Source organism: Molothrus ater, chromosome 1, assembly GCF_012460135.2.
Source record: "Molothrus ater isolate BHLD 08-10-18 breed brown headed cowbird chromosome 1, BPBGC_Mater_1.1, whole genome shotgun sequence".
NCBI classification, from domain to species: domain Eukaryota; kingdom Metazoa; phylum Chordata; class Aves; order Passeriformes; family Icteridae; genus Molothrus; species Molothrus ater.
Window position 1 is genome coordinate 152,226,548 of NC_050478.2, and position 23,182 is coordinate 152,249,729.

A 23,182-nucleotide genomic window follows, 5' to 3' on the forward strand; every position below is an offset into this window, starting at 1 on the left:
AGGAAAGAATTCCAGCAAAACAGCTCAGAAAAGGGAATCCCTCATCCCTAAGGATTGTGATTATCAGGATCCCAATCAATCCCGAATCATCGCTGACCTGGATGCGACAGAACAAATCCATCGGGGATTTCTGGGAACGCCGATGCGGCAGCCTCAGCAAGTTTAGTCAGGGATGTAATCCTTCAAAAACCCCATGGAGCACAACAGCAGCAGCCTCTGCCCGTTCCCAAAATAGTTTGGAAATGGATCCCTCTCTCCCGAGCATCGAGATCAAAAAAACAGGGAGAGGACAAACCCCGCCAAGGTGACAGAAATCCGGGAACAGCAGCACGAGGAAAGAGGGACGGGTGAGGTAAGCAGAGCCCAGGTGCACCTGGAGTTGATTTTCCAGGTTTCCCAGCTCCAAGATAAGTTTGGAAAAGCAGCCAAGGGGGTTGGGATATGGGATGGATTGGCTGCTTTGTGCCAGGACACGGCAGCAGCTCCAGTTTCCCTTTGCAGCAAGTGACTGGACAAAAAAAAAACCCAGGAATTGGGGGAGGAGCAGATCCTTGAGGCACCTGGAGCAGCTGGGGAAGTGTGGGATCCCTAAATTCTCTTCCTTACCAGGGCAGGAATAACATTGATCCCTTTCCCCACCACGCCCAATCCAGACTTGAAGAGGTGAGGCTTTAATGCATCAGGAATATTGCCAAAAAACAAGGAATATGCCCCCACATTGTGTGGAAAACCACAAAGGTTTAGGGAGACCCCCACCCACCCCTTACCTGTAACAGAGAGTTCCTAAATCCTGGGAAAGGAAAACGACCACAATGACATGGAGAATCCTAAAATCCCCCCCCTTCCCTGAGCCTGGCAAGGGGAAAGGGATTCCCCAGATAATGAGGGGATCTCCCACATCCTCTTTTTCTGGGTTGTGAGGGGAGGAGAGACCCCACAGGGAATGTGGAAGGGATTTCCACATGACCCTTCCCAGAACTTTTAAGGGAAAAGGAACCTAAAACATTGGGACTGGAGAGTGACACCACAAGATTCCCTGGGATTTTAAGTGGGGAAAGTAATCCCAAGAAACAAGGGCATCCCCAAATCCTTTCCTTCAGGACTCTCAGGGACTCCCATGACTCCCTTTTTTCAGACCTTCTAAGGGAAAAGGGACCGAACATGGGGAAAGGGGGATCACTCCAGTATTCCATAGGATGCTAGGCATGGAAAAGTTATCCCAAAAGTCAAGAGCACCCCAAATCCTCTCCCTCAAGACTCTAGGGGAATGGAATGGACCCTAAAGACAATGGGAGAATCCCCCCAAACTCCCTTTTCTGAGGCTTTAACAGGGAAAGAGACCCCCCACATCCAAGGAAGGACCCCCAAAATTCCCCTCTTCCCACCACTGTGAGGGACGGAGACCCATCCCCTATGAGGAGACCCCCAAATTCCCCCTTTCTGCAGGAAAAGTGCCCTAAAGAGAACAAAACGGGTGACTACAACCTCCTTCTTGGGGATTCTAAGATGATAAAGGAACCTTACACACCCTGATGGGCCCCCTAAGCCCCTTCCTCCCATATATCATGAGGCGCCCCCCCACCTCCCGCCCTAGAGGGATAAAGGACGCTCCGGAGACCCCCGAAACTCCCCCTACCGAGGCTCAGGGAGACGGGATAAAGGACCCTAACTGGGGATATAAGGCTTCCTAGGGGCTGGAAACCAGGACTCACCAGCAGCTTTGACCCCTTCAGGGCCCCTCCGCTCCCTTTGGCCGCCGCCGGGATAGAGAGGGGCGGCGTGCGCCGCGCGGAGGCTTATGGGGGAGGCGCGTACCACACGTGGCGCGCGGGGGGGTGGCGGCAAAGGGAGTGCGCTGTGGGGAGACAACGTGTCACACGCATAGAGCGGGGCCCGTCCCCCTCACAACAAAAGAGACATGTGGAACATCACGGAGGGATGGAAGCGGGATGCGCGAATCACTCCTCTGTAACTATTAGGATGAGCCGCCCCCCTTTTCCTTGCCAAGTTGGATTCGTCCTAGTGCCTCCGCTAGCGCCCGTGGGTTGTACCACTCTGCGAAAAGGGGGATGCGACACCCCCACGCTACTTCCCTGCCTCCCACAGGATGATCCCTGTATTTTACGGGGGGTGTTACGGGGAGGAGGAATCCCCGCGCTGTGCGTGCGACGCGTTGTCTCCCTCCGCGCACTTCTTCCTCCCGTGAAAGCCAAGTGGAACAGCTCAAAGGGGCAAGCGCCGTGAGGGGAGGAGGCAGGCACTCTCCCCCTTTTTCGCAAAGTGGTACAACCCACAGGAACTGCTGGAGATAGGAGGAAGAATCCAACTTGGCGAGGAAAAGGGGGAGGGGAAGCGGCGCAACTTAGTGGCTGCGGTGGGGTGCGCGCATGCGGGGGACCGGAGCGGAGACAAAGGCACCGCCGCGCCCCCCCCACCCCATCCTCGCATTCCTCCCCGGTTATAACGCGCCCCCCATTCCCATGGATGCGGGCGTCGGCTCCATGCCCGGGGGGGAGCCGGAGGAGGGCAGGGGAATGGCGGGAGGGCGGCGGGCAGGAGGAGGAGGAGGTGGTGGAGGCAGCAGCGCATCACCCGGGGGGGTGTCGGTGAAGATGTCGCTTCGCCGCGCCTACTCCATCAAGGACAAGCTCCAGGCCATCGAGAGGGTGAAGAAGGGCGAGCGCCAGGCGTCGGTGTGCCGGGCTTTCGGGGTGCCGGGGGGCACTCTCCGGGGGTGGCTGAAGGACGAGGCGAAGCTCCGCTGGTTCCTGGAGCAGCTCGGCGGCGAGGTGGGCACCCAGCGCAAGAAGATGCGCTTGGCCAACGAGGAGGAGATCGACCGCGCCGTCTACGCCTGGTTCCTCGCCCTGCGCCAGCACGGCGTGCCGCTCTCCGGACCCCTTATCCAAGCGCAGGCGGAAGCCTTCGCCCGGCAGATCTACGGGCCTGAATGCACCTTCAAGGCGAGCCACGGCTGGTTCTGGCGCTGGCAGAAGCGCCACGGCATCTCCAGCCAGCGCATCTACGGCGAGGGCGGCCTCCCCGCCGAGCCCGAGCGCACCCCGGCCACCCGCGCCGAGGTCCTGCCCGATGCCGGCGGCTACGGGGATGAGCAGATCTACAACGCCAACATCACCAGGCTCTTCTGGAAGCTTCTCCCCAGTGCTGGAATCACGGCGAGGCGCCCGGCCCGCGGCGAGCGCGTCACGGTGCTGCTGGCCGCCAACTTGACCGGCTCCCACAAACTCAAGCCTTTGGTGGTCGGGGGTCTCCGTGACCCCGCCAGCCTCCGGCATCACAACCAGGAGAAATTCCCGGCTTCCTACCGCTACAGCCCCGAGGCCCGGCTGGCGCCGGCGCTTCTGCGGGCTTGGTTCTTTGAGGACTTCGTGCCGGGGGTGAAGCGGTACCTGCGGCGGAGCTGCCTGCAGCAGAAGGCCGTGCTGCTGCTCAGCTCCGCTCCATCCCGCTCTGGAGCAGGAACTGAGGATTCTCCGCCGCTCCAGACTCCGGATGGGTCCATCCGTGCGCTGTTCCTCTCCAAGGGTCCCTCTGGGAGCGGCTTGGCCGGAGCAGGAGGCCGAATCCCGGCGCCGCTGGAGCAAGGGGTGGTGTCGGCCTTCAAGCAGCTCTACAAGCGGGAATTGCTGCGCTTGGCCGTGTCCTGCGGCGGCCCCGGCAGTCCCGCGGATTTCGTGCGCTCCTTCCTCCTCAAAGACATGTTGTACCTGGCTGGGCTCTCCTGGGATCTCATCCCGCCCGGATCCATCGAGAAGTGCTGGCTGCTGGGGCTGCGCGCCGCCTTCGAGCCCCAGCCCGGCGAGGAAGAGCATGGGGACACCCCGGGAGGGGAGGAAGGCGGAGGGGACAGCAAGGTCTTCAGTGACCTGACCCACCTGGCCGCCTTGGCCTTCAAGTGCTTGGCTCCCGAGGAAGTGTCCGACTGGTTGCACTTGGATGATGCAGCTCCAGGTGCGGAGGAGGACGATGATGCCGAGGAGGAAGGCGCCGAGGGCTGCGGGGCGGAGGAGGATGAGGAGGAGGAAGCAGCTGGTGGCAAAAGGGGTGGGGAAGGAGGAGATCCTTTGCTGCCCACGGCTGGGGAAGCCATCCAGGGTCTGGAGACGGCGCTGCGCTGGCTGGAGGGACAGGACCCGCGGGAAGTGGGGCCGCTGAAGCTGGTGCAGCTCCGCTCCCTCATCTCCATGGCCCAGCGGCTGCGCCGTGGCCACAGCCCCCAATCCTAGGGCAGGGGCAGCTGCCACTTTTTGGCTGCCAACCACCCCTGGTTGGCCACAGAGGTGGGGACACCCCGGTTGTCCCAGGGGGAGGGTGGTAGAGGTGCCACTTGCCCCTCTGTGACCGTGGCTCCCTGGGGATCAGGAAGCCCAGATGCCTGTGGGTCACAATTCAGGGGATTTTTGTGCAACAACTCGAACTCCAGGGTTGTTCCTTACCTAAATATATTTAGGAGGTGCTATTTTTTACGTCCCTTGTGGCCCCTGGTCACTGGCACTGCCAGAAAGGGGTGGATGCCCCCCCCCAAATTGCCCAGTTTCCCCAATTCCATGGGGAGAAGGGATGAGGGAAGGACCTGCTCAGTGTCCATGGGATAACTGGGGGATGTTACACTGAAAAATCCCCACATCCCAGAACAGGGTTGAGGTGGGCACTGCCAGCTGGACGTGGGCCACTCCTGAGGTGCTGCAGGGGAAATATTCCACCTTGGAAGAGGCTGGTGACGCCCTTCCCACTGCCAAAACAGAATCCTGTTACACCAGGATGGTTTGGGGCTGGTTTAAGACAATTTCCTTCAGGCACTGGATTGGGAAAGGGACACTTGGGTGGCATCCATGAGAAGGAGGCACCTCCATCATTCCCATCACAGCTGGGAACACCTGGACCACAGAGACCTGCTGATCCAGGTACCATCATCCAAGCATCCCTGTGGAGCTGAAGGCTCCAGGAATGGGGGTTGAGGTGTTCCTCAGGGGGTTTGTGGGGTGGCCAGGGCTGGAGGACACATCTGGGTGAGTTGAGCTTGGGCTCCTGGCACCGCCTTGGAATATTGGAGACATCTGATGGGAATTTAGCAGCTCCTGACCTGATTTGGATGACATTTTAGGATGTTTAGCCGAATTACTGGAAGAGGGAAATGAAGTTAACTCCTCAATGCTGCCGTGCCCCATGTCAGCGGGTGGGTGGGGGTTTTTACTTGTTGGTTCTTTGTCTCCTTGCTGCAGAGATTATGGAAATTAAATGGATTTTTATTCCCACATGGAGGTTGTCGTCTGTGAACTGTCAGGTGGAGCCATCCCAGAGGGATTTGGGGTGGCACCAGGGGGATCTTCATGGGATTGTGTCCTCTCCGTGTGGCTTTCTCCACACCAGTGGGCTGTAATAATGCAAAATCACATTTCTCTTTATCATCTTATACACCAAAATCACCCCATGAAAAGATTCTGGAGCTTGGGACGTGGCTCATTTCAAACAGGAGTTTGTGAATGAAAGAAAGTTTCAGCTGTGTGACAAAAATGTTGCAAAGATCAGCAGAGGGTGCTGGGCTGGAGGTCTTTGAACTGGTTTGTGGGGGTGAGAATATAAAATTATGGAATGGTTTGGGTTGGAAGGGACCTGCAAGGCCATCAAATTCCAAACCTGTACTGTGGTCAGGGACACCTTACACTATCCCAGGTTGGTCCAAGCTCAGTCCAGCCTGGCCTTTGACACTTCCAGGGATGGGCAGCCACAGCTTCTCTGGGAATTCCATCCCAGCCCCTCACCACCCTCACAGGGAGGAATTCCTTCCCAATATGCCATCTAACCCTGTCCTCTGGCAGTGGGAAGCCATTCCCTGTGTTCTGGCATTCCAGGTCCCTATCCAAAGTCAGGGCTCAGCATTCAGATGTTCCCACCAGCGATGTTTTGTCCGGAAAAAACCTTTTCATCCTCAGAGCAGTTCCCAAATCATCTCTAATTGCATCTGTGCAGGTGCTGGGAGGCAAGCAGAGCTTAATTAGGGCACGGAAAAGGCTCAGATCCTCTCCTGATGGGCAAGTTTGAGTTTCTATCCCCTTAATATTCCTGGAGATGGGAGGAAATCAGGGCTTCCATCCCATTCCCTGGTGCCAGGGAGGGATCATGGTGCAGTTTTTTTGGCTGGTTGAGCTCTTGCCCACAGTTCTGGAATGTGTGCAGCATCCTCACGGATGTGGCTCTGACCATAGGGATGCAGCCATTCTCCCAGCCCCAGAAGGGTTAAATTGGGATCGCCTCATTCCCAAAAGTCTCTTCCCAGTGCCGCACATCCCACATCAGCTTCATCCTCGGTGCCAGCACCATCCCCAGTGAGCACGGAGCCAGCGTGGCACCAGCTCCATCCCTGGACATCATGGATGTCACCTCCCCATGGGAGTGACCCCTGTGGTGGCCTCCCAGGGCCACAGGGACCACAACAAGCCACACCCCCCTGTTGCTCTGGCCACGTTTATTTGGTTCCAGCCCTGCAGAGGTAACACGTGTCCACACCACCTCCCACCCTCACCCACGTTCTCCTGAAGATCTCAGGATCCCCCTACTCCTAAGAGGAGCTCACTTTGGTCCCCATCACCCCTCCTGTCCCAGAAGGGGTTCGTCCACTAGTCCTTGGCCATGTCACAGGCCCGGTTGGTGGCTGCCTCCACGGCATCCATGATGGTGGCCCGGAGCGCTCCCTTCTCCAGCTGGTGCAGGGCGTAGATCGTGGTGCCCCCAGGGTGTGCAGACGTCCCCCCGCAGCTTCGCCGGGTGCTCCCCTGTCTCCAACAGCATCTTGGCTGCACCCTACAGGACACCAGGACACCAAGAAGGTCAGATTTGGGACTTGCCAAATTCCCCTTTCCACGGTTGGATGGCTGTGACAGTGTTCACAGGGGTCTGAGGATGAGGGAAGAGACAAGGATCTGACTCCATGTTTCAGAAGGCTTGATTTATTATCTTATGATATATATTATATTAAAACTATACTAAAAGAATAGAAGAAAGGATTTAATCAGAAGGCTAGCTAAGAATAAAAAAAGAAGGAATGAATAACAAAGGCTTGTGTTTTGGACTCTCTGTCCGAGCCAGCTGACTGTGATTGGCCATTAATTAGAAACAACATGAGACCAATCATAGATCCACCCGTTGCATTCCACAGCAGCAGATAATCGTTGTTTACATTTTGTTCCTGAGGCCTCTCAGCTTCTCAGGAGCAAAAATCCTAAGGAAAGGATTTTTCAGAAAATATCATGGCTACAGATGGCATCACCACCCCAACACCCCCATGGCAAGGGACTGTCCCACCGCCATGCCCTTCGTCCTTCTGGTGGCTTCATTTTTGGTTCCAAAAGGGGAAACTGAGGCAGAGTGGCTTCCAGCACCTCCTCCCTCATCCCAAGGGAGGAATGGAGCCCAGGGGCAGGAGGAAAGGGGGGAGATTCCAGTATACGCCAAGGACTCACCAGCAGCGTCTGCGCCGCGATCCTGCTGGCCAAGGCACCCGGCATTCCCATCTTCACCGCGCCCTCGGCCAGCGCCTCGGCAAACAGGTACACCTGGGAAGAAGGGAGCATCCAGGGGTGAGCCTGGAGCAAGGAAAGGGACCCCCAAATCCCAGGACAGCATCCCCTGTCCCTCTGGCTTACATAGGCCACGCCGCTGCCGCTGAGCCCGGTGTGGATGTCGATGTAGGATTCGGGGACCTCCTCGCAGAGGCCGCAGGAGGACAGGAGGCTCTTGAGGAGCGCGGCTTCCTCGTCACCCGCGTTGCTGCCCCGGGAAAAGACCATGGCCCCTGCCTGCACCACGCAGGGCAGGTTGGGCATGATCCGCAGCACTTTGGTCCCGGGCGGGAGGAGCTGGGGAAAGATGGGGATGGGAGAAGGGGTGCCAGCCATGGGAAGAAGCCAAGGATGACCGGAGACACCGGGGGGTGTCACCCATCAGGCTGGCGGAGAAGGGAGGAGCACGGGGAGGGAGCTGGAGGGGCAGCTGGGAGGGGACAAGGCCACAGAGGTGTGTCCTGCATGGGCCTGGGTGCAAATGGAGGAGAAAGGAGAGGAGGAAAGGAGGAAGAGGAGAATGTGAGATGAAAAAGAAGAGAGAAGAGAAGGAGAAGGAGAGAAGGAGAGGGAGGAAAGAGAAAGAGAAGAGGAGAAGGAAGGAGAAGGAGGACCAGGATGAGGACAAGGAAAAAGGAGGAGAGAAGGAGGAGGAGGATGAAGAGGAAAAGGAGGAGGAGAAGGAGGAAGAGGAAAACGAAAGGAGAGGAGGAGGAGAGAAGGAGGAGAGGAAGAGGAAACAGAAGCAAAAGGAGAGGAGGAGAAGGAGAAAAGGAGGAGCAGAAGAGAAGGAGAAAAGAAGGAAAAGGAAAAGGAGAAGGAAAAGGAGAAGGGAAAGGAGAAGGAAAAGGAGAAGGAAAAGGAGGAGTCTCACCCGCTGCAGTGTCTGGATGGTGACACCAGCCACCAGTGACACGACGATGTGCTGGGACCCCACAGCAGGACGGATCTCCTCCAGGACACCCGGCAGGATGTGGGGTTTGGTGGCCAGGAAGACCAGGGTGCTCCTGTACACCACTTCCAGGTTGCAGTGCGTGGTCCGGCAGCCCAACTCCTGCCCAGGGACAGGGAGAGGGATCACAGCCCAGCACCCCCAAAAACATCATCCCAAAACCAGCACCCCCACAGTAACGGCACGTCCAGAGGCAGGGACACGGCCTGGGGACCTGCTCTGGTCACAAAGCCACTGAGGCTCTGCCTGGATCTCACCCAGATCTGGGAAGGATGAGCCAATCCCCTCCTGAGTATGGGGGAAAGGGTGCTCTGAACCCACAGTGAGGGACACCCCAAAATCTCCCACTCCCTTGGCCCCACTCACCCGCCAAGCATCCAGGTTTTTGTCTGAGGGAGCGCTGGCCAGGACGTTGCTGGCTGGAACCTTTCCTTTGGGGACACAGGGAATGGGGTGAGTGGCCAAGGTGGCCCCAGGGTTGTGGGGGACACCCCAGCACAGCCCAGACACCCCAATTTCCACTGGGATGTGATTCCTCCAATGTGATTCCCCAATCCCGATACCAAAGGGGGACATGGAGCAAGTGTGGCCGGCACCAGTTGTGTCAGGGTGCAGTGACAATGGAGGTGGCCCTAATGGGCAGGGCTGTCCCCACACTGTGCTATGGGACAGGGATAATCCGGGACACATGGGAAGAAGGGACAGGGCTGTGCCCTCACTGTCTGTGAGACTGGGATGTCAGGGAGAGAGGCAGGACAGGGCTGTCCCAATGTCCCCACGCTGATCTGGGGAACAAGAACCCTGGGGGACTGGGATAGGACAGGGCTGTCCCCATGTCCCCACACTTATCTGTGGGACAGGGACACCAGAGAAGAGCACGGTCCCTGGGGAAGAGTGGCAGGAAAGGGTTGTCCCCATGTCCTTCCAGTGTAGGACAGGAACCCGGGGAGGGGCTGGGACCTTTGGAATAGGCCAAGACAGGGCTGTCCCCGTGTCCCTCCAATGGAGCACAGGGACCAGGGGAAGGGCTGGGACCTTGGGAAGGAGCCAGGACAGGGCTGTCCCCACGTCCCTGCACTGGAGGACAGGGACCCGGGGGCGGGCTGGCACTTTAGGAACGGGTCAGGACAGCAGGGAAGGGAGTGCACGGAGCGTCCAGAGCAGCGCTGTCCCCATGTCCCCCCGCACTTCCCCTCGCCACAGGACGCGCAGGGACGCCGGGAAGGCGCCAGACCAGGACTGTCGCCGTGTCCCCTCCCCTGCCCGTGTGTCACGGAGCATCCGGTCACCCCCCGTGCCGTACCCGCCTGCAGCAGCCCCCGGACGAGCCCCCCGGCCATGCGCCCGGCGCCCACGAACCCGACCCAGAGCTCGGACGCCTCCATCGCTACGCGAGGCCACGCCCCCAGAGCCACACCCCCGGCGCTGATTGGCAACGGACAGCCACACCCCGTTTTCCTATTGGTGGATCCGCCCTTAAGGGGCGGGGTGAACGGCGTAAAGAGGGGAAACTGCGCAGGCGCTGGCGCCACGTGGTTCGCGCAGGTCCACGCGTGGGGGTCCTGGAGGGAATTCCCAAACCATTCCCAAACCATTCCCAAAACCTTTCCGAACCTTCCCCTCAGCGCTCCTCTGAGCCCCGGCACCCCTAGGGCCACGAGGGGGTCCCCATCGCGGGGGTGGGGACTAAATTTGGCGTGGGGGAGGTCCCCAAAGTTGTCCGTGGATGTGGGAGGTGCTTCCCACTCTCCTGGTCCCACAGGTCCCCCCACCCGCCGGCATCCACGGGTTTGTGTGGGGTGTCCCCTAATTTGTCGGTGGATGTGGGAGCTGCTTCCCATTCCATGGTGCTCCACACCCACCAGCATTCCTGGGACTAGGGGAGGTTCCCCTGGTGGGGGGGGGACCCTGAAATTTGGGGAGGAGGGTCCTGCAATTTTTTCCATTAGTATGGGGGGCTTTTCCCCACCCTCTTTTCCCCACAGGACCCTCTCCATTCCCATCATGCTGCTCCGGAGCTCCTGGGCTGTGCTGCTCCTCTGCGCCTCTGCTGGGTTTTTGGGGTGGCTGGGCCTTGCCGTCCCCCCAGAGAAGGTGGGGACCTCAGAGCTGGGGTTCCCCCCACAAATCCCCCTCAAGACAACCACGGGTGACAGCCGGTTCCAGGATGAAGCCACATCCCAGGAGATGTCACACCTGGACTCCTGTTACTGTCCGGTGCCTGTGGGACTCCCTCTGGCTGGGAAATTTGGATTCTGGGATCCCCCATCCTGGGCAGCCTCTTTGCTTGGTCTAGGGATGGTTTGGGGGGGGGTGAAGGCCAAATTCTGGGGTTACACCACCTTTTACCATATTTTACATCCTCAAATCCCCTCCTCTATCCCCCCATCCTGTGCTGGGAGCACCCAGGGGTGCATTTGGGGTGTCCATGGGGAAAACCAGCATTCCCCCATCATCACTCCCCCAAATATTCACCTCAGGAGGAGCTCTGGGAGGCCTGGATGAGGTCACCTCTGGATGAGACCCCCGTGGCCCAGCTCATGCAGGACATCGCCCACCGGATGGGTATGAGCCAGGGCTGGGATGCTGCAACATTCCCATATCCCACTTTGGGACTGATCCAACCTCTTTTCCCACCCCACAGGGAATGTGAGCAGCCGTGGGGCTGCGGAGCTCCAGGGAGGACACCAAGTTGTCCCATCCAACCACCATCAGGAGCAGGAAAGACATCAGGATATTCATGCCCAACCAGGTGGGAACACAGCAAATCCCATTCCCAGGTTTTTTCACACTGGGGTGCATCTTCCCCAGCTCTTTCCACTGTTGTTTCTATCTTTTCCATATGCAGAGAGCATCCTGGTCCTTCAGGAGGTGATGGAGAAGCTGCAGAAGGTCAACCAGAGCTTGGAGCTGATGCTGACAGCCTTGGAAGACGCACAAAGCCATCTGGAAAAGCACCTGGAGCACCTCAAAGCCATCCCTGACCTGGCTGGTGAGCGGGAGTGGGGGCTGGAGGATCGATGGGAGCTGCTGGATGCCAACACCAGGCTCTTCTTCCCTGTCCCACAGGTCAGAGCCAAAGTGTCACCTCCTCCTGCATCCCAGACAGCTCATACTTCACGCTCCTGGCTCTCCCACTGGTGCCAGCATCATTCCAGGCCATCTTTCTCCTCCTCTTCCTCGCTTCCAGCGCCCTCGGCATTCCAGCCATCTCCATTCTCCTGGTCCTTGCTGCAGCAGGTGGGGACAAGTGTGGGGACAGTGGCTGGGGACACACCACCCTGGGGGGGGAGGGTCTGTCCTCTCCCACCCTCTCATTGTCCCACAGGGCATTGGCTGCTGGCATCTGGCTGCCATGGTGCCGGAAGGATCCAGCCAGGGGTTTCCTGGGAAAAGGCTCGGTACCGTCTCACCTCCACCCCGGAGAGGTAGGAGATGGTTGAGGAGGTGGCATGGAAACCTTGGGAGCTGCTGGGTCCCACCCTGGATGTCCCACCCTGGAGCCATCTGGCACAAGTTCTCAGGAAGGGACAGGACACACCTTGGTGGCTTCCCTATGGCTTTTGGATACCTCATCCCAACTCCTTGCACCATTTCTGTTCATATGTTCCATCTGGGATGTCCCATCCTTGGTGCCTCATCCTGAATTTCCCATCCTGGATGTTCCACCCTGGAGCCATCTGGCAGAGGTCTCCAGGAAAGGACAGGACACATCTTAGATGGCTTTTCTACAGATTTTGGGCATTTCATCCCCACTCCATGTCCTGTTTCTGGCCAATGTCCCATCCCTGGGTGTCCCATCCTGAAGCCATCTGGCAGAGGTCTCCAGGAAAGGACAGGCCACATCCTGGTGGCTTTCCTATGGCTTTTGGGCACCTCTTCCCAACTCCCAATGAAATGCCCAAAATCTATTTCTGCTCAGAGAAGGGTGTGGAGAGGCTGGAGAGGTGCATATCTCCATGGTGGTGGTGACACAGAAGCCACCAAGGTGACAGGAGTCAGATTTTCCTTCTTCCCACACAGGGAATGCGATATGGAGCTGCTGCAAGAGGAGTTGGACAGGATGGAGATGAGCTGCCTGCAAAATGAGAGGTGCCCACAAGGTGGGAGGCGTGGTGGCTGTAGGACGAAGATCCAAAGTCCACAGATCCACATCCCCATCTTGTGCTGGGACATGTGTGTTATCCCAGTGCCCCCAAGCTCTGCCAGGGCATGTGCCACCACCCCAGAGTGTCCCCATCCTCCACCTTGGAGGGTATCTCCACCCCTGCCATGTTCTTGCAGAGCCTTCACACCTGGAGCAGCCCCAAGAGGTGGCCGGGGACATTCCCAAATTCACAGGGCAGGTGTCACCTGACCCCGATGGACAGAGGACAACATGGAGCTCGTGTGGGGTAAGGTGCTGGGTGGGATGTTCCCACGTTGGTGTTGTCCCCCAAAACCTGCTCTTGGGGGCCAGCTGGGTCTCACTGAGGGTCAAGTCCTCCAAGGTTGGGGTGTCCTCACCATGGCGGCACCCCGGGTATGGGGCAGACAGACAGGGCTGGGGACATGACATACAGGGAGGAATTTGGGGTGGAAGAGGGTGTCCTGAAGGTTGCCAAGGCACCCCAGGGGACAAGGGACATCTGCAGGAACTGCCTTCTTCCCAAACCAGGTGACACCGGAGCCGGTCATGGATGCTGGGAAGCTCCGGGAGCCCAAACTCTGCAGCCCGAGGGCCAACATGTGAGCACCAACCACCCAGAATGTCCCTTCTCCATGGCCTGGTGTCACCTTGGGGGGACACCAAGGTGCTGGTGGCTTCCTGGGGTGCTGATGGGTGTCTCCTCTGTAGGTCCCTGTGCCAGGGCCTCACCAGGGCTGGGCAGCGGTGCCGGAAGAAAGCGATTCCCGGGCTGGAATTCTGCCACATCCACACCACCAGCAGTAGCTTGGCCATGGATTCATCCCCCCATTTTTGACCCTCTATCCCCTCCCTAAGGGGTTTTAACCCCTTTTTATGGCTGTTCCAGATCCTGGTGGAGAACATGGACCCTAGGGATGCCACTGGATGTGGGTACAGGGCAAATGTTCATTATCCCACCAGTTTTATGCTATTTGCATATATTTTAATAAATGCCACAATTACAGCTGGAGTCTTTCCCATTCCTATCCTGAGACAGGGGGCTGTAGGATCATCCCCATGTGCCAAGAGCAGCAGCAAATTCCCTGCTGCCATTTCCGTGCCCTGGATTCCTGATTGCCTTCCCTTTATTACACCTAATTGCAGGTAATTAATGTAGCTCATTAACAGCTCAGAGTCACCACCCTCTTGGACACAGCCACGGCGATGGCTCCAGTTGGCTCCTACCACCTGATTTGGGATCTTTTTGGGATGCCCCAACTTCCCTCCCCCCTGCCCTGGGCGTCCTGCGCCGCTCCCAGCAGTGGGGCAGGAATGTGGGAGCTGCTCCCCGCGCTCCCATTTTTACTTTGGAAATGTCACTGTCACCCCCCCAGCCCCGTCCTCTGCCCCAGCAAAGGACAACCCTGAGTTGAAGAGGATGATCCCGGTGCCAGGCGGTCCCAGTGCTGTCACTTCCTGGCGTTGGCATAGTTGGCGTTGAACCAGGCACAGGTTTCCTTCACGGCTGGGGAGGGAGAAAATGGGATGGGTTTGGGGATTGGGAATGGATTTTGGGGACTTTGGTAAGAGAATCATGGGATGGGTTTGGGGATTGGGAATTGATTTTGGTCAGAGAATCATGGGACAGGTTTTGGAATTGGGAATTGATTTTGGTCACAGGATCAGGGGATGGGTTTGGGGACTGGGAATGGATTTTGGTCAGAGAATCACAGGATGGGTTTGGGGACTGGGAATGGATTTTGGGAATGGATTTTGGTCACAGAATCACGGGATGGGTTTGGGGACTGGGAATGGATTTTGGTCACAGAATCACAGGATGGGACTGGGAATGGATTTTGTTCACAGAATCACGGGATGGGTTTGGGGACTGGGAATGGATTTTGGTCACAGAATCACAGGATTGAACTGGGAATGGATTTTGGTCACAGAATCACAGGATGGGTTTGGGAATTGGGAATGGATTTTGGTTAGGGAATCACGGGATGGGTTTGGGGACTGGGAAGGGATTTTGGTCAGAGAATCATGGGATGGGTTAGAATCATGGAACAAGTTTTGGGATTGGGAATGGATTTTGGTCACAGAATCATGGGACAGGTTTTGGAATTGGGAATTGATTTTGGGAATGGATTTTGGTCACAGAATCATGGGACAGGTTTTGAGATTGGGAATGGATTTTGGTCACAGAATCATGGGACAACTGGGGAATTGGGAATGGATTTTGTTCAGAGAATCACGGGATGGGTTAGGGACTGGAATGGATTTTGGTCACAGAATCACAGGATGGTTTTGGGAACTGGAATGGATTTTGGTCAGAGAATCATGGAACAAGTTTTGGGATTGGGAATGGATTTTGGTCAGAGAATCATAGGATAGGTTGGGTTGGAAGGGACTTTTTTAGGTCTTCTCATCCAACCATCATGCAAGGAGACACCTCCCAAGAGACCAGGTTGCTCCATGCCCCATCCAACCTGCCCTTGCACATTTCCAGGGATGGAGAAACCACCATCTCCCTGGATAACACATGCCAGTGTTTCGCCACCCTCATTCCTCATCCGGAAAAGATGGACCACCTTGATGCCACCAAGGCTGATGGCACGGGGTAGGACCCCTGGTGTCTCCTGGAGACTCCCCCATCTCACCTTTCCTGAAAGGTGTGAACTGGAATTCGGGCAGGTACCGCCGGAGCTTGGCATTGCTGGCCGTCTTCTTGAACTGCCCGTCGGACTTGGTGGTGTCAAACTGGGACGGGAAGGATTAAGGAGGAAAAACACGTCTTGCTTTTGCTCCTTTGGTGGGAAGGATCCTCTGGATCATGGAATCTCCACGGGGAGCTGGTGGGAAGAGGGGCTTAGCCTTTTGTGAAGGATACAACGAGCTCTCCCCTGAATTCCATGGCCTCTGCGATGGCCTCTGCTGCTTCCCGGATGGAGACTTCATCTTCTTCTCCCACTGTGGAGAAGGGAAGGATCATGGCTGTTCCCTCATGGAGAGGGGAATCCTGGGGGGCATCCAGGGCTTACCTGACAAAATGATTGGTTCCACCTCATCATATTCCCGCAGCACCCAAATGAAAAGTCGGGCCAGGTCCTGTGGAAGAGCAGAAAACTCTTGGAGGGGTCACTGATGTCCCCCAACCCTCCCATCCCAAGGGGACACAACTCTGGGAATGTCCCAGGAGAAGCCAGGGGGGTGCAGAGCCCTCTGGGGTCCTGCCAGTGGGTCCTCCAGCCCCATTCCCTGCTTCCCAAGGCCACACCTACCAGGGAATAGATGAACTGTCTCCTGGGCTTGCCTGTTCCCCAGACGGTCAGAGCAGAGCCGGATTCTGAAGGAGGAAGGAGCCATGACCACCAGAGCCACCTCCAATCACCCCACAGAGAAAGTGGGAAAGAAAAAAACCCCTCATTTCTCCCCAGAAAAAATCCCAGGAAGTCCTGCCACCCTCACGTTTGGCCAGGTAGACCTTGTGGATGAGCCCTGGCAGGACGTGGCCATCCTCGATGTTGAAGTTGTCATGTGGCCCGAAGACATTGGTGGGAATGACGGCGGTGAAGCGTCGGCCATGCTGCTCGGAATAACCCCTGGATGAGAGCAGGGAAGGGGACGGTGGGTGGGCTGTCAAGCCCCTTCCTCCAGCACTGGTGTGCCCCCAAAAAACCCCAGCCAGCAGCACCTTCACCTGCTGAGCCCAGGTATCTCCCCAGTTTCCACCTGGAATTCCCACTCGATTCCCCTTGCCTTGAAATTCAGTGGCTGCTCCCCTGTCCCCAGCTCACCTATTTTGGACATCAATCATCCTCTTGGCGTAGGAGTAGCCAAAGTTGGAGCTGTGAGGTGGCCCGTTGTGGATCTGGGAATATCAGAGCAGATAAATTAAGCAGGGGAGGGACTTTCCCTGGATTTTGTGTGGGAATGGGGACTCTCACCATGGTCTCATCGATGGGATAGGTGGTCTTGTCTGGGAAGATGCAGGTGGAGAGGCAGGAGACCACCTTCTGCACCCCTGACTCGTGGGCACAGTGAAGGACGTTGTCGTTGATGTGGATGTTTGTCCTCTGGAAAAAGGGACATTTATCAGGATCGTGGGGTCAGGGATCCCCAAATTCCTTCACCAACACCTCATAATGACTCCAGAAACCACTGGAGCTCTGGTTTGGCACTGGGAGCAGAGCAAACCACATCCCTGTATGCCCATATCCCAATTTAGGGAGTGCAGCACCCACAGGGATCCCGGCAGTGCCAATTCCGTGGGTGCTCACCCAAAAATCCAGGTTGGAGCGGATGTTTTTGAAGAGGCCTCCGACCATGGCGGCCAGGTGGATGACGTGGGTGGGCTTGTGCCTCTCAAACAGGGCTTTGGTCTCGGAGCTGCTCCTGGAATGGGAAATTTTGGGATTCAGTGGGGTCAGCAGAGCAAATTGAGGTATTTCCAAGGAAAAACCCAATCCTAGGAGAGGAAATGTTGGGGTTCGGTGGGGGCAGACTGAGGAGTTTCTAAGGAAAAACCCAGTCTTGGGATGGAAAATTTTGGGGTTTGTCAGGGCCAACAGAGCAGATTGGGCTGTTTCCAAGGAAAAATAAAAAAATTTGGGATTCAGTGGGGTCGACAGAGCACATTGGGGTGTTTCTGAGGGAAAAAAACAGTCCTGGGATGGGAAATTTTGGGATTCAGTGGGGTCGACAGAGCACATTGGGGTGTTTCTGAGGAAAAACCCAATCCTGGGATAGCAAATTTTGGGGTTTGTCAGGGTCCACAGAGGAGATTGGGATTTTCCTTGGAAACAACTCAATCCTGAGATGGGAAATTTTGGGGTTTGTCAGGGTCAACAGAGGAGATTGGGCCGTTTCCAAGGAAAAATCAAACATGGGAATGGGAAAATTTGGGATTTTGTGGGGTTGACAGAGCAAATTGAGGTATTTCCAAGGAAAAGCAAAATCCCAAGATGGGAAATTTTGGCGTCACCAGAGCAGACTGGGGTGTTTCCAAGGAAAAACAAAGTCCGGGGATGGGAGTTTTTTGGGGTTAATAGAGCAAATTCCAGGGTTTCCAAGGAAAAACCCCAACTCACGTCAAGTCGGCGTCCTGGGAGGACACAAAGATCCACTCCTCGTCCGGCTGCCCCTCTCCATCGGCCACCACCTTCTCAATGGCTCTGCCCACCAGGCCAGTGCCTCCTGTCACCAGGATGCGCTTGGTCACCTCCGTCATGGCCAAAACCCTGCAGGGAGGAGCCAGGGGGGACAAGCTGGGATCACCTCGGCATGGACCACCCTGGTGTGGGCACCCATGAGGATCCCCCACACCCCATGCAGGTGGGATCGGGGTTTTGGGGGGAAATTTCTGCGTTTCTGGGCAAAAAGGGGCGTGTTTGGCTGTGACGGGGCTGAAACTCCTCACCTGGAAGCCACCTGGGCCAGGGCCAGACCTGCCACGTGGCACTGCCCAGCCTCTGGAAAGGGAGGGGCACCTGCACCCCCAGGTGTGTGCCCCAAATCTCCTTCTGCACCCCAAAATCGCCTCCCACACCCCAAATCTCCCCCTGCACCTCAGGGGCTGCACCCCAGATCTACTCCTGAACCCCGAGTCTTGTGTCTGCACCCCATATCTCCTTCTGCACCCCAGATCTCCTTCTGTACCCCAAATCTCCCTCTGCACCCCAGTTATTCCTCTGTACCCCAAATTTCCCCCCTGCACCCCAAATCCTCTGTTTGCAACCTAAACCTTCCCTGCACCCCAAATCCCAGCTCTGCACCCAGGATTGCATCCCACGCCTCCCTGCCCCTCAAACCCCAGCACTGCACCCCAAATCCCAGCTCTGAACCCAGTTCTAACCCGCTCACCTCCTCTGCACCCCAAATCTCTCTCTTACTCCCTCATCTCCCCTCACCCCCTCCCGTCCCGTAGCGCGTCCCCCCTCCCAACCCACAACCTCCCGCCCCCCTGCCCTCCCCACCGTCCTCTCCCCCCACTTTGGGGACCCTCCGGTTCTCCTCCCCACCGGTCTGGGGTGGCTCCGGTTCCCACAAATGTCCCTTAATGGGGTGAGGGGCGCGTCTCACCCTCAGCTGGATTCGGGGCCACTCGGGTGCGCTCGGAGTCGCTCGGTTGAGTTCGGCTGCTCTCGGCTCGGTGAGAGTTCGGGTTGGGTCGGTAGGGGCTCGGCTGTGTTCGGTTTCGCGCGGCTCGGCTCGGTATGGGCTCGGCTAGGTTCGGCTGTGCTCGGTCCTGCTCGGCGGTGCTTCGTGGCGACTCGTCTAGGTTCGGTTGCTCTCGGCTCGTTGGCAGCTCGGCTGGATTCGGAATCACTCGGGTCAGCTCGTTGGGGGCTCGGCTGGATTTGGAATCACTCGGGTCAGCTCGTTGGAGGCTCGGCTGAGTTCGGCTTCGTTCGTCTCGGCCCGGTGAGAGTTCGGCTGCGCTCGGCTTCTTCCGCTGCCGTCACCGGGCGCTGCTGCTTGGCTCGTCGGGAAATGTAGTCCATGCTCGGGAGCAGGGAAAAGGAGAGAGCGCAGGGGAGACGATTTTGGGAAGGGAAGAGGGACAAGGGAAAGGGGTGCAAGGAAGGAAGAGGTGCAGGGAATAGAAGTGGGTGCGGGTGGGGAAATGAGGTGCATAGAAAAGGAAGGGGGGAAGGGAATGGGGGTGCAGGGAAGGGAATAGGGGTGTGTGAGAAGGGGGTGCAAGTGCAAGGGAAAGGAAAGGAGAAGGGAAGAGGGTGCAGGGGTTTTAAGGGGGTTCATGGGAAGGGCTGCAAAAGCAAGGAAAGGGGTGCAGGAAAGGAAGGGGGTACAAGGAAAGGGGTTTCTTAGGTGTACCCCCCTCAAAAGGGCTCATCAAAAGGGATTTCAATGTGAAAACGTTTTAATCACATTTAATACACTTAAGCTGAGATTAAAAATGAGCAGAACTTTACTGCGTGTGGGGGATGGTTTTGAAGGCACCCCCTCCACCCCCACATCCAGATGGCTTTTCCCTCGGGATTTTTGTGAGGCAAAGGCAGGGCTTTGCTCTAAATTAAAATTTTGAAAGTGGAATTAAGGGCGACCCAGCCAGGAATTCCCACATTCCTCCTCCCAAAGCCCTGGGTAGCCTCAGTGTCGAGGAGCAATAGAGTGTCAGTTTTTCTTTCCTCTTCTGGCTCAGACCTGGAAATGTGTCCTTTTCCTTTGGGAGAGTCCCAGGGAAGGTTGGGTCCTTGGGGACCTCCTCGCTGAGAGTTGGGGGGGTCATTTGCATATTTAAAGATGTGTCCTTGTGCCTCTGTCCCCTGGAAGTGCCCATCCCCTCTCCCAGCTGGCTGAGTCCCAGCATGTGCCCAGCCCTTCCAAGCTTTTCCCAGCTCCAGAATCCCACTCCCAAGGGTCTTGGTGTTGTTCCCACCTGATGTTTTACAGGATTCCCTGGCTGATCTCACCCACGGAGCCAGGGATGGACACTGGAGCTCCTTCTCCATGCCAGATAATTCCATGTCTGCCCTGCATCCTCCACGAGACATTTAGGTTTGGCAAGAAGAAACCTCACGCTGATGTTGGGATGAGTCAGATCCAGCTGCGTCCACGCTTCCACCTCACTCCACGGTGAAATTATAGAATAAAAAGGTTTGGGCTGGAATAAAATCATTCCCATAAATAAAAATCATCCCATTCCAATCCCCTGCCATGGGCAGGGACACTTTCCACTAGATCAGGTTGCTCCAACGTGGCCTTGAACACTCTCAGGGATTAGGGGGAAAAGCCAAGGAATATTTTCCACATACTGGTGGGAGAATAAGATCTTCCTGCTGCCTCCTGCAAGTTTTGGGAGACTAGGGATAAAACCATGCTTTAGCCAAGGAATTGCTGGGAGGTGGCGCAGCCCAAGAGCTGCTGTGACAGCACTCGAATAACCACGGTGTTGCATTAAATGCAGTAATTTTGGAGACTAAATATGCTAATTCTGGGTCTAATTACGAAAGAAATGTTGGAGCATGAGGGAAGATCACAGGGGAAAGGGATAAAGCTGCGGTGACCACATGGGACGGACTCGTTTGTTAATGAAATATCACCCAGGCTCCTGATGTTATCTAACAAGGCCTTTGGGATTTCAGGATCAAAGCCTGCAGCAGGCCCATTAGCTCATCTGGGCAGGGCGTCTGCGTGACACGATCCAGAGGACATCCCAGGACCTTCCAGCCGGCAGGATAAAGCTTGGGTGGCTTGGCCAGGTCCTGTCGGAGAACCGCTGCTTGGTGTGAGGCGTCGTTTCCGTAACGAAGCTTCCTTGTTGGGTGACCTATTTCTCTGGAATGGGCCCGGTTCTGGGTCCAGCCCCACTCCCTGCTCTGCCCTCCCCATGCCTCCCAGGAAAGTGGGGCAGATGGATATGAGATTCCCAGGTACAGCCTATCCCAGGTGGAAGCAGTCCGAGGATGATGCTTTACGGCTGCAGCCAAGCTCCAGGAGCCCAGGTGAGACAGCTCTAAGCATCCCTTCCCTGCTAAAATTCCAGCTTTGTGGCTCTTTTTTAGGGAGCAGCACACCAGCAGTGAACTTTTTTCCAGGCCTTGTCCCATAGGATGGCCTGTGCCAGTTTCCATAGGGATTGGGGGTTGCTCCCCACAATGTGCAGCCCTTTGGGAGTAGGAATGATCCAAAAGCACGGAGGAAGGGAGCAGGGAAGACTGGGATGGGGGTGGTGGCCACAGATATTCCAAGAAATCCCGTTCATGGGACTGGGAGCAGCTGCTGCACAAGAATGTCCTTTCCACCATCATTTTGGATTTGGTCTTTTCGAGCCCAGTCCTCTCGAGGAGGGAGATGCTCCTGCCACTGCTCTATAATGGGGTTTGGGATTATTCTGGGAGTGGGATCTTGGCTGGGTGGGTGTGAATCCCATCAGGAGAAACACTGGAAGAGATGCCACCTTTTCCAGCCCTTCCCATCTGTTTGGGGTCTCCTCAGGATGGAGTGCAGAGAACTGGGCAGGACCCAAGATCCCATCCCAGGGTGGATGGGAGAGAGGAATGTGGGCACAGGGCACTGTGGACGTGGATCTGAGCCTCCTCCCAGTGTTCCCTGGAACCCACGTGAGCTGACTGTGCCCAAAAAGAGCGTCTCTGGCGCAGGTTTGGGATGAGGCAGACATCCCGCTGGGCCTGGCTGCTTGGGCATGTCCAAGGACCTTGGGAAGGTGAAATCCTGCTCTTGTTTCAGTCCAAGTGTTGATGTCAAGCTGGATGAACTCCAAGGTGAATGAGTATAAGAGCAGGGATTACTTAAATTTGTCTTTTTATGGGTTCGACTTTATTTTAAGATGAGCTGAAGTTGGTGCCTCAAGGCCAACCAGGGGAGATGCACTATTTAACTAAAGAAATAAAAAGGCCAAACAGTTCCAAACCTATTCCCTCTCTCGTTTCCCAGCTCAGCTGCAGGGGCTGTATAGTTTTGGTTTTAAGGAAGGGCTTTGTTCCTTAGCAAACTCTTCCTCTTCGAACCAAATCTGAATCCAGCTGTGCATGGAGTTCTCTGCCTCTCTGGGCTCCAGCTGCTCCAGAGATGTTATTTTAATTTGCTTTTGATGAATATTTTAGTACTGCCAATAGCCCTGGAGACTTTGAACTCGTGTGTCAGCCCAGAGCTCACCTGTTTGCCGGGAGCCTTTGTACAGAGAAAAAAAACACATCAAAGGAGAAGAAAGAGTGAACGTCACTGGTGAGGAGCAATTTGGGGAGACCAAAGATCTTTATGATCCAAAAATCCATGTTGGAATGTCAAAACTGGGAGGCAAAGAGGCAGGAAGGTGGCACAAGGGGCAACATCTTCTCGCAGGGTCACATGCTCGTTCCTGCACTTTGTTGCCAGGTCTCCATGCTGCACCTCAGGAATCCACAGTGACTTGGTGGGAGTCAAGTCATAATGGGGATGAGATGTGTGACCTCAGAGCAGAGGGTTGGTGGCTTGGGATCACCAGCACCGATGATCCAGAGACCCTGAAACGGGAGGAAGGTGCCCTGGAGGCTCCCTTAATGGGACCCTGCAGTGAAGAGGGAAAGGGGGTCTCCAACAGGGATCAGTTGAAGACCTCGTAACAAGGTGAGATTCTGGCCTGGAGATTCCCAGGGAGGTGGAATGGGGACAGTCCAGCCAGGTGGACAATGCAAAAATGACCATCACCTGGGTCCACTGAGGAACTCACAGAAAGGAGTGTGACAGCCTGGAAATCCTGGTAAACCGAGCCCCTTGCAGGAAAAGGGGACAAGGAAATGGGACCTTCCTTGGGTGGTCCTGGCACCCTCTGAAAGTGAAGATGGTGTCAGGAAGACTGCAGCTATTTAGACTGGGAGCAAAGTATCTGGATGTAGCTGCAAGAACATGAGGCATCTGAGGCTTTGCTGCAGGAAAATTTTATTGAGGCAAAAGAATGAATAGACAGGAGCAGCAAGTGGAAGGGATCCAAGGTGAGGTGCAAGTTGGCAACCATCAGCCAAGGTGCTTTGCTTGCAGGAGCTGTTGGCAGAGGCCAGAGCTGGTGGTGTCAGGGGT

The 23,182-nt window shown here is 56.3% G+C and overlaps 4 protein-coding genes across 5 annotated transcripts; 2 read left to right on the top strand and 2 right to left on the bottom strand.

Moving 5' to 3' along the window:
- Positions 1 to 2,341: 2,341 nt before the first annotated feature.
- On the top strand, positions 2,342 to 5,276 carry TIGD5 (tigger transposable element derived 5). Its single transcript, XM_036378772.2, has one exon. The coding sequence runs from the start codon at positions 2,388 to 2,390 to the stop codon at positions 4,245 to 4,247; it is 1,860 nt and encodes a 619-aa protein (XP_036234665.1). The 5' UTR covers positions 2,342 to 2,387; the 3' UTR covers positions 4,248 to 5,276.
- A 1,196-nt stretch (positions 5,277 to 6,472) lies between these two features.
- PYCR3 (pyrroline-5-carboxylate reductase 3) lies at positions 6,473 to 9,927 on the bottom strand. The gene is made up of 6 exons (XM_036378774.2): positions 9,836 to 9,927; positions 8,899 to 8,963; positions 8,455 to 8,634; positions 7,665 to 7,877; positions 7,482 to 7,574; positions 6,473 to 6,822 (listed from the first exon to the last, which is right to left on the bottom strand). The coding sequence occupies exons 1-6, from the start codon at positions 9,915 to 9,917 to the stop codon at positions 6,655 to 6,657; spliced, it is 801 nt and encodes a 266-aa protein (XP_036234667.1). The 5' UTR covers positions 9,918 to 9,927; the 3' UTR covers positions 6,473 to 6,654.
- A 331-nt stretch (positions 9,928 to 10,258) lies between these two features.
- LOC118684285 (uncharacterized) lies at positions 10,259 to 13,664 on the top strand. Its single transcript, XM_036379087.2, has 11 exons — positions 10,259 to 10,320; positions 10,518 to 10,626; positions 11,013 to 11,097; positions 11,177 to 11,284; positions 11,381 to 11,524; positions 11,602 to 11,772; positions 11,861 to 11,960; positions 12,556 to 12,635; positions 12,817 to 12,926; positions 13,190 to 13,260; positions 13,370 to 13,664. The coding sequence occupies exons 1-11, from the start codon at positions 10,259 to 10,261 to the stop codon at positions 13,494 to 13,496; spliced, it is 1,167 nt and encodes a 388-aa protein (XP_036234980.1). The 3' UTR covers positions 13,497 to 13,664.
- GFUS (GDP-L-fucose synthase) lies at positions 13,622 to 19,178 on the bottom strand. Of its 2 annotated transcripts, none has more exons than XM_036379088.2 (11): positions 18,722 to 19,178; positions 17,731 to 17,880; positions 16,921 to 17,035; positions 16,588 to 16,716; positions 16,438 to 16,511; positions 16,109 to 16,242; positions 15,922 to 15,986; positions 15,682 to 15,748; positions 15,531 to 15,610; positions 15,301 to 15,400; positions 13,622 to 14,165 (listed from the first exon to the last, which is right to left on the bottom strand). In XM_036379088.2, exons 2-11 carry the CDS (start codon positions 17,868 to 17,870, stop codon positions 14,110 to 14,112), a joined length of 960 nt encoding a protein of 319 aa, XP_036234981.1. In that variant the 5' UTR covers positions 17,871 to 17,880; positions 18,722 to 19,178; the 3' UTR covers positions 13,622 to 14,109. The 2 variants fall into 2 exon arrangements, with proteins under 2 accessions (XP_036234981.1, XP_054373243.1); XM_054517268.1 differs by lacking the exon at positions 18,722 to 19,178 and adding an exon at positions 18,060 to 18,217.
- Between the last annotated feature and the right edge of the window lie 4,004 nt (positions 19,179 to 23,182).

Bases quoted from the DNA above. Each gene is read 5' to 3' on its own strand.
- TIGD5 (XM_036378772.2), top strand. From the start codon at position 2,388: ATGCGGGGGACCGGAGCGGAGACAAAGGCACCGCCGCGCCCCCCCCAC.
- PYCR3 (XM_036378774.2), bottom strand. From the start codon at position 9,917: ATGGAGGCGTCCGAGCTCTGGGTCGGGTTCGTGGGCGCCGGGCGCATG. The intron at 7,575-7,664 runs GTAAGCCAGAGG...CCTTCTTCCCAG, and splicing joins GCGGCAGCGGCGTGGCCTAT to GTGTACCTGTTTGCCGAGGC. The intron at 6,823-7,481 runs GTGAGTCCTTGG...GGTGTCCTGTAG, and splicing joins TCGCGGCGCAGACGCTGCTG to GGTGCAGCCAAGATGCTGTT.
- LOC118684285 (XM_036379087.2), top strand. From the start codon at position 10,259: ATGTGGGAGGTGCTTCCCACTCTCCTGGTCCCACAGGTCCCCCCACCC. The intron at 11,525-11,601 runs GTGAGCGGGAGT...CCTGTCCCACAG, and splicing joins AGCCATCCCTGACCTGGCTG to GTCAGAGCCAAAGTGTCACC. The intron at 12,927-13,189 runs GTAAGGTGCTGG...TTCCCAAACCAG, and splicing joins CAACATGGAGCTCGTGTGGG to GTGACACCGGAGCCGGTCAT.
- GFUS (XM_036379088.2), bottom strand. From the start codon at position 17,870: ATGACGGAGGTGACCAAGCGCATCCTGGTGACAGGAGGCACTGGCCTG. The intron at 16,512-16,587 runs GTGAGAGTCCCC...TGATATTCCCAG, and splicing joins ATCCCATCGATGAGACCATG to ATCCACAACGGGCCACCTCA. The intron at 15,401-15,530 runs GTATCCTTCACA...TTCCCGTCCCAG, and splicing joins AATTCAGGGGAGAGCTCGTT to TTTGACACCACCAAGTCCGA.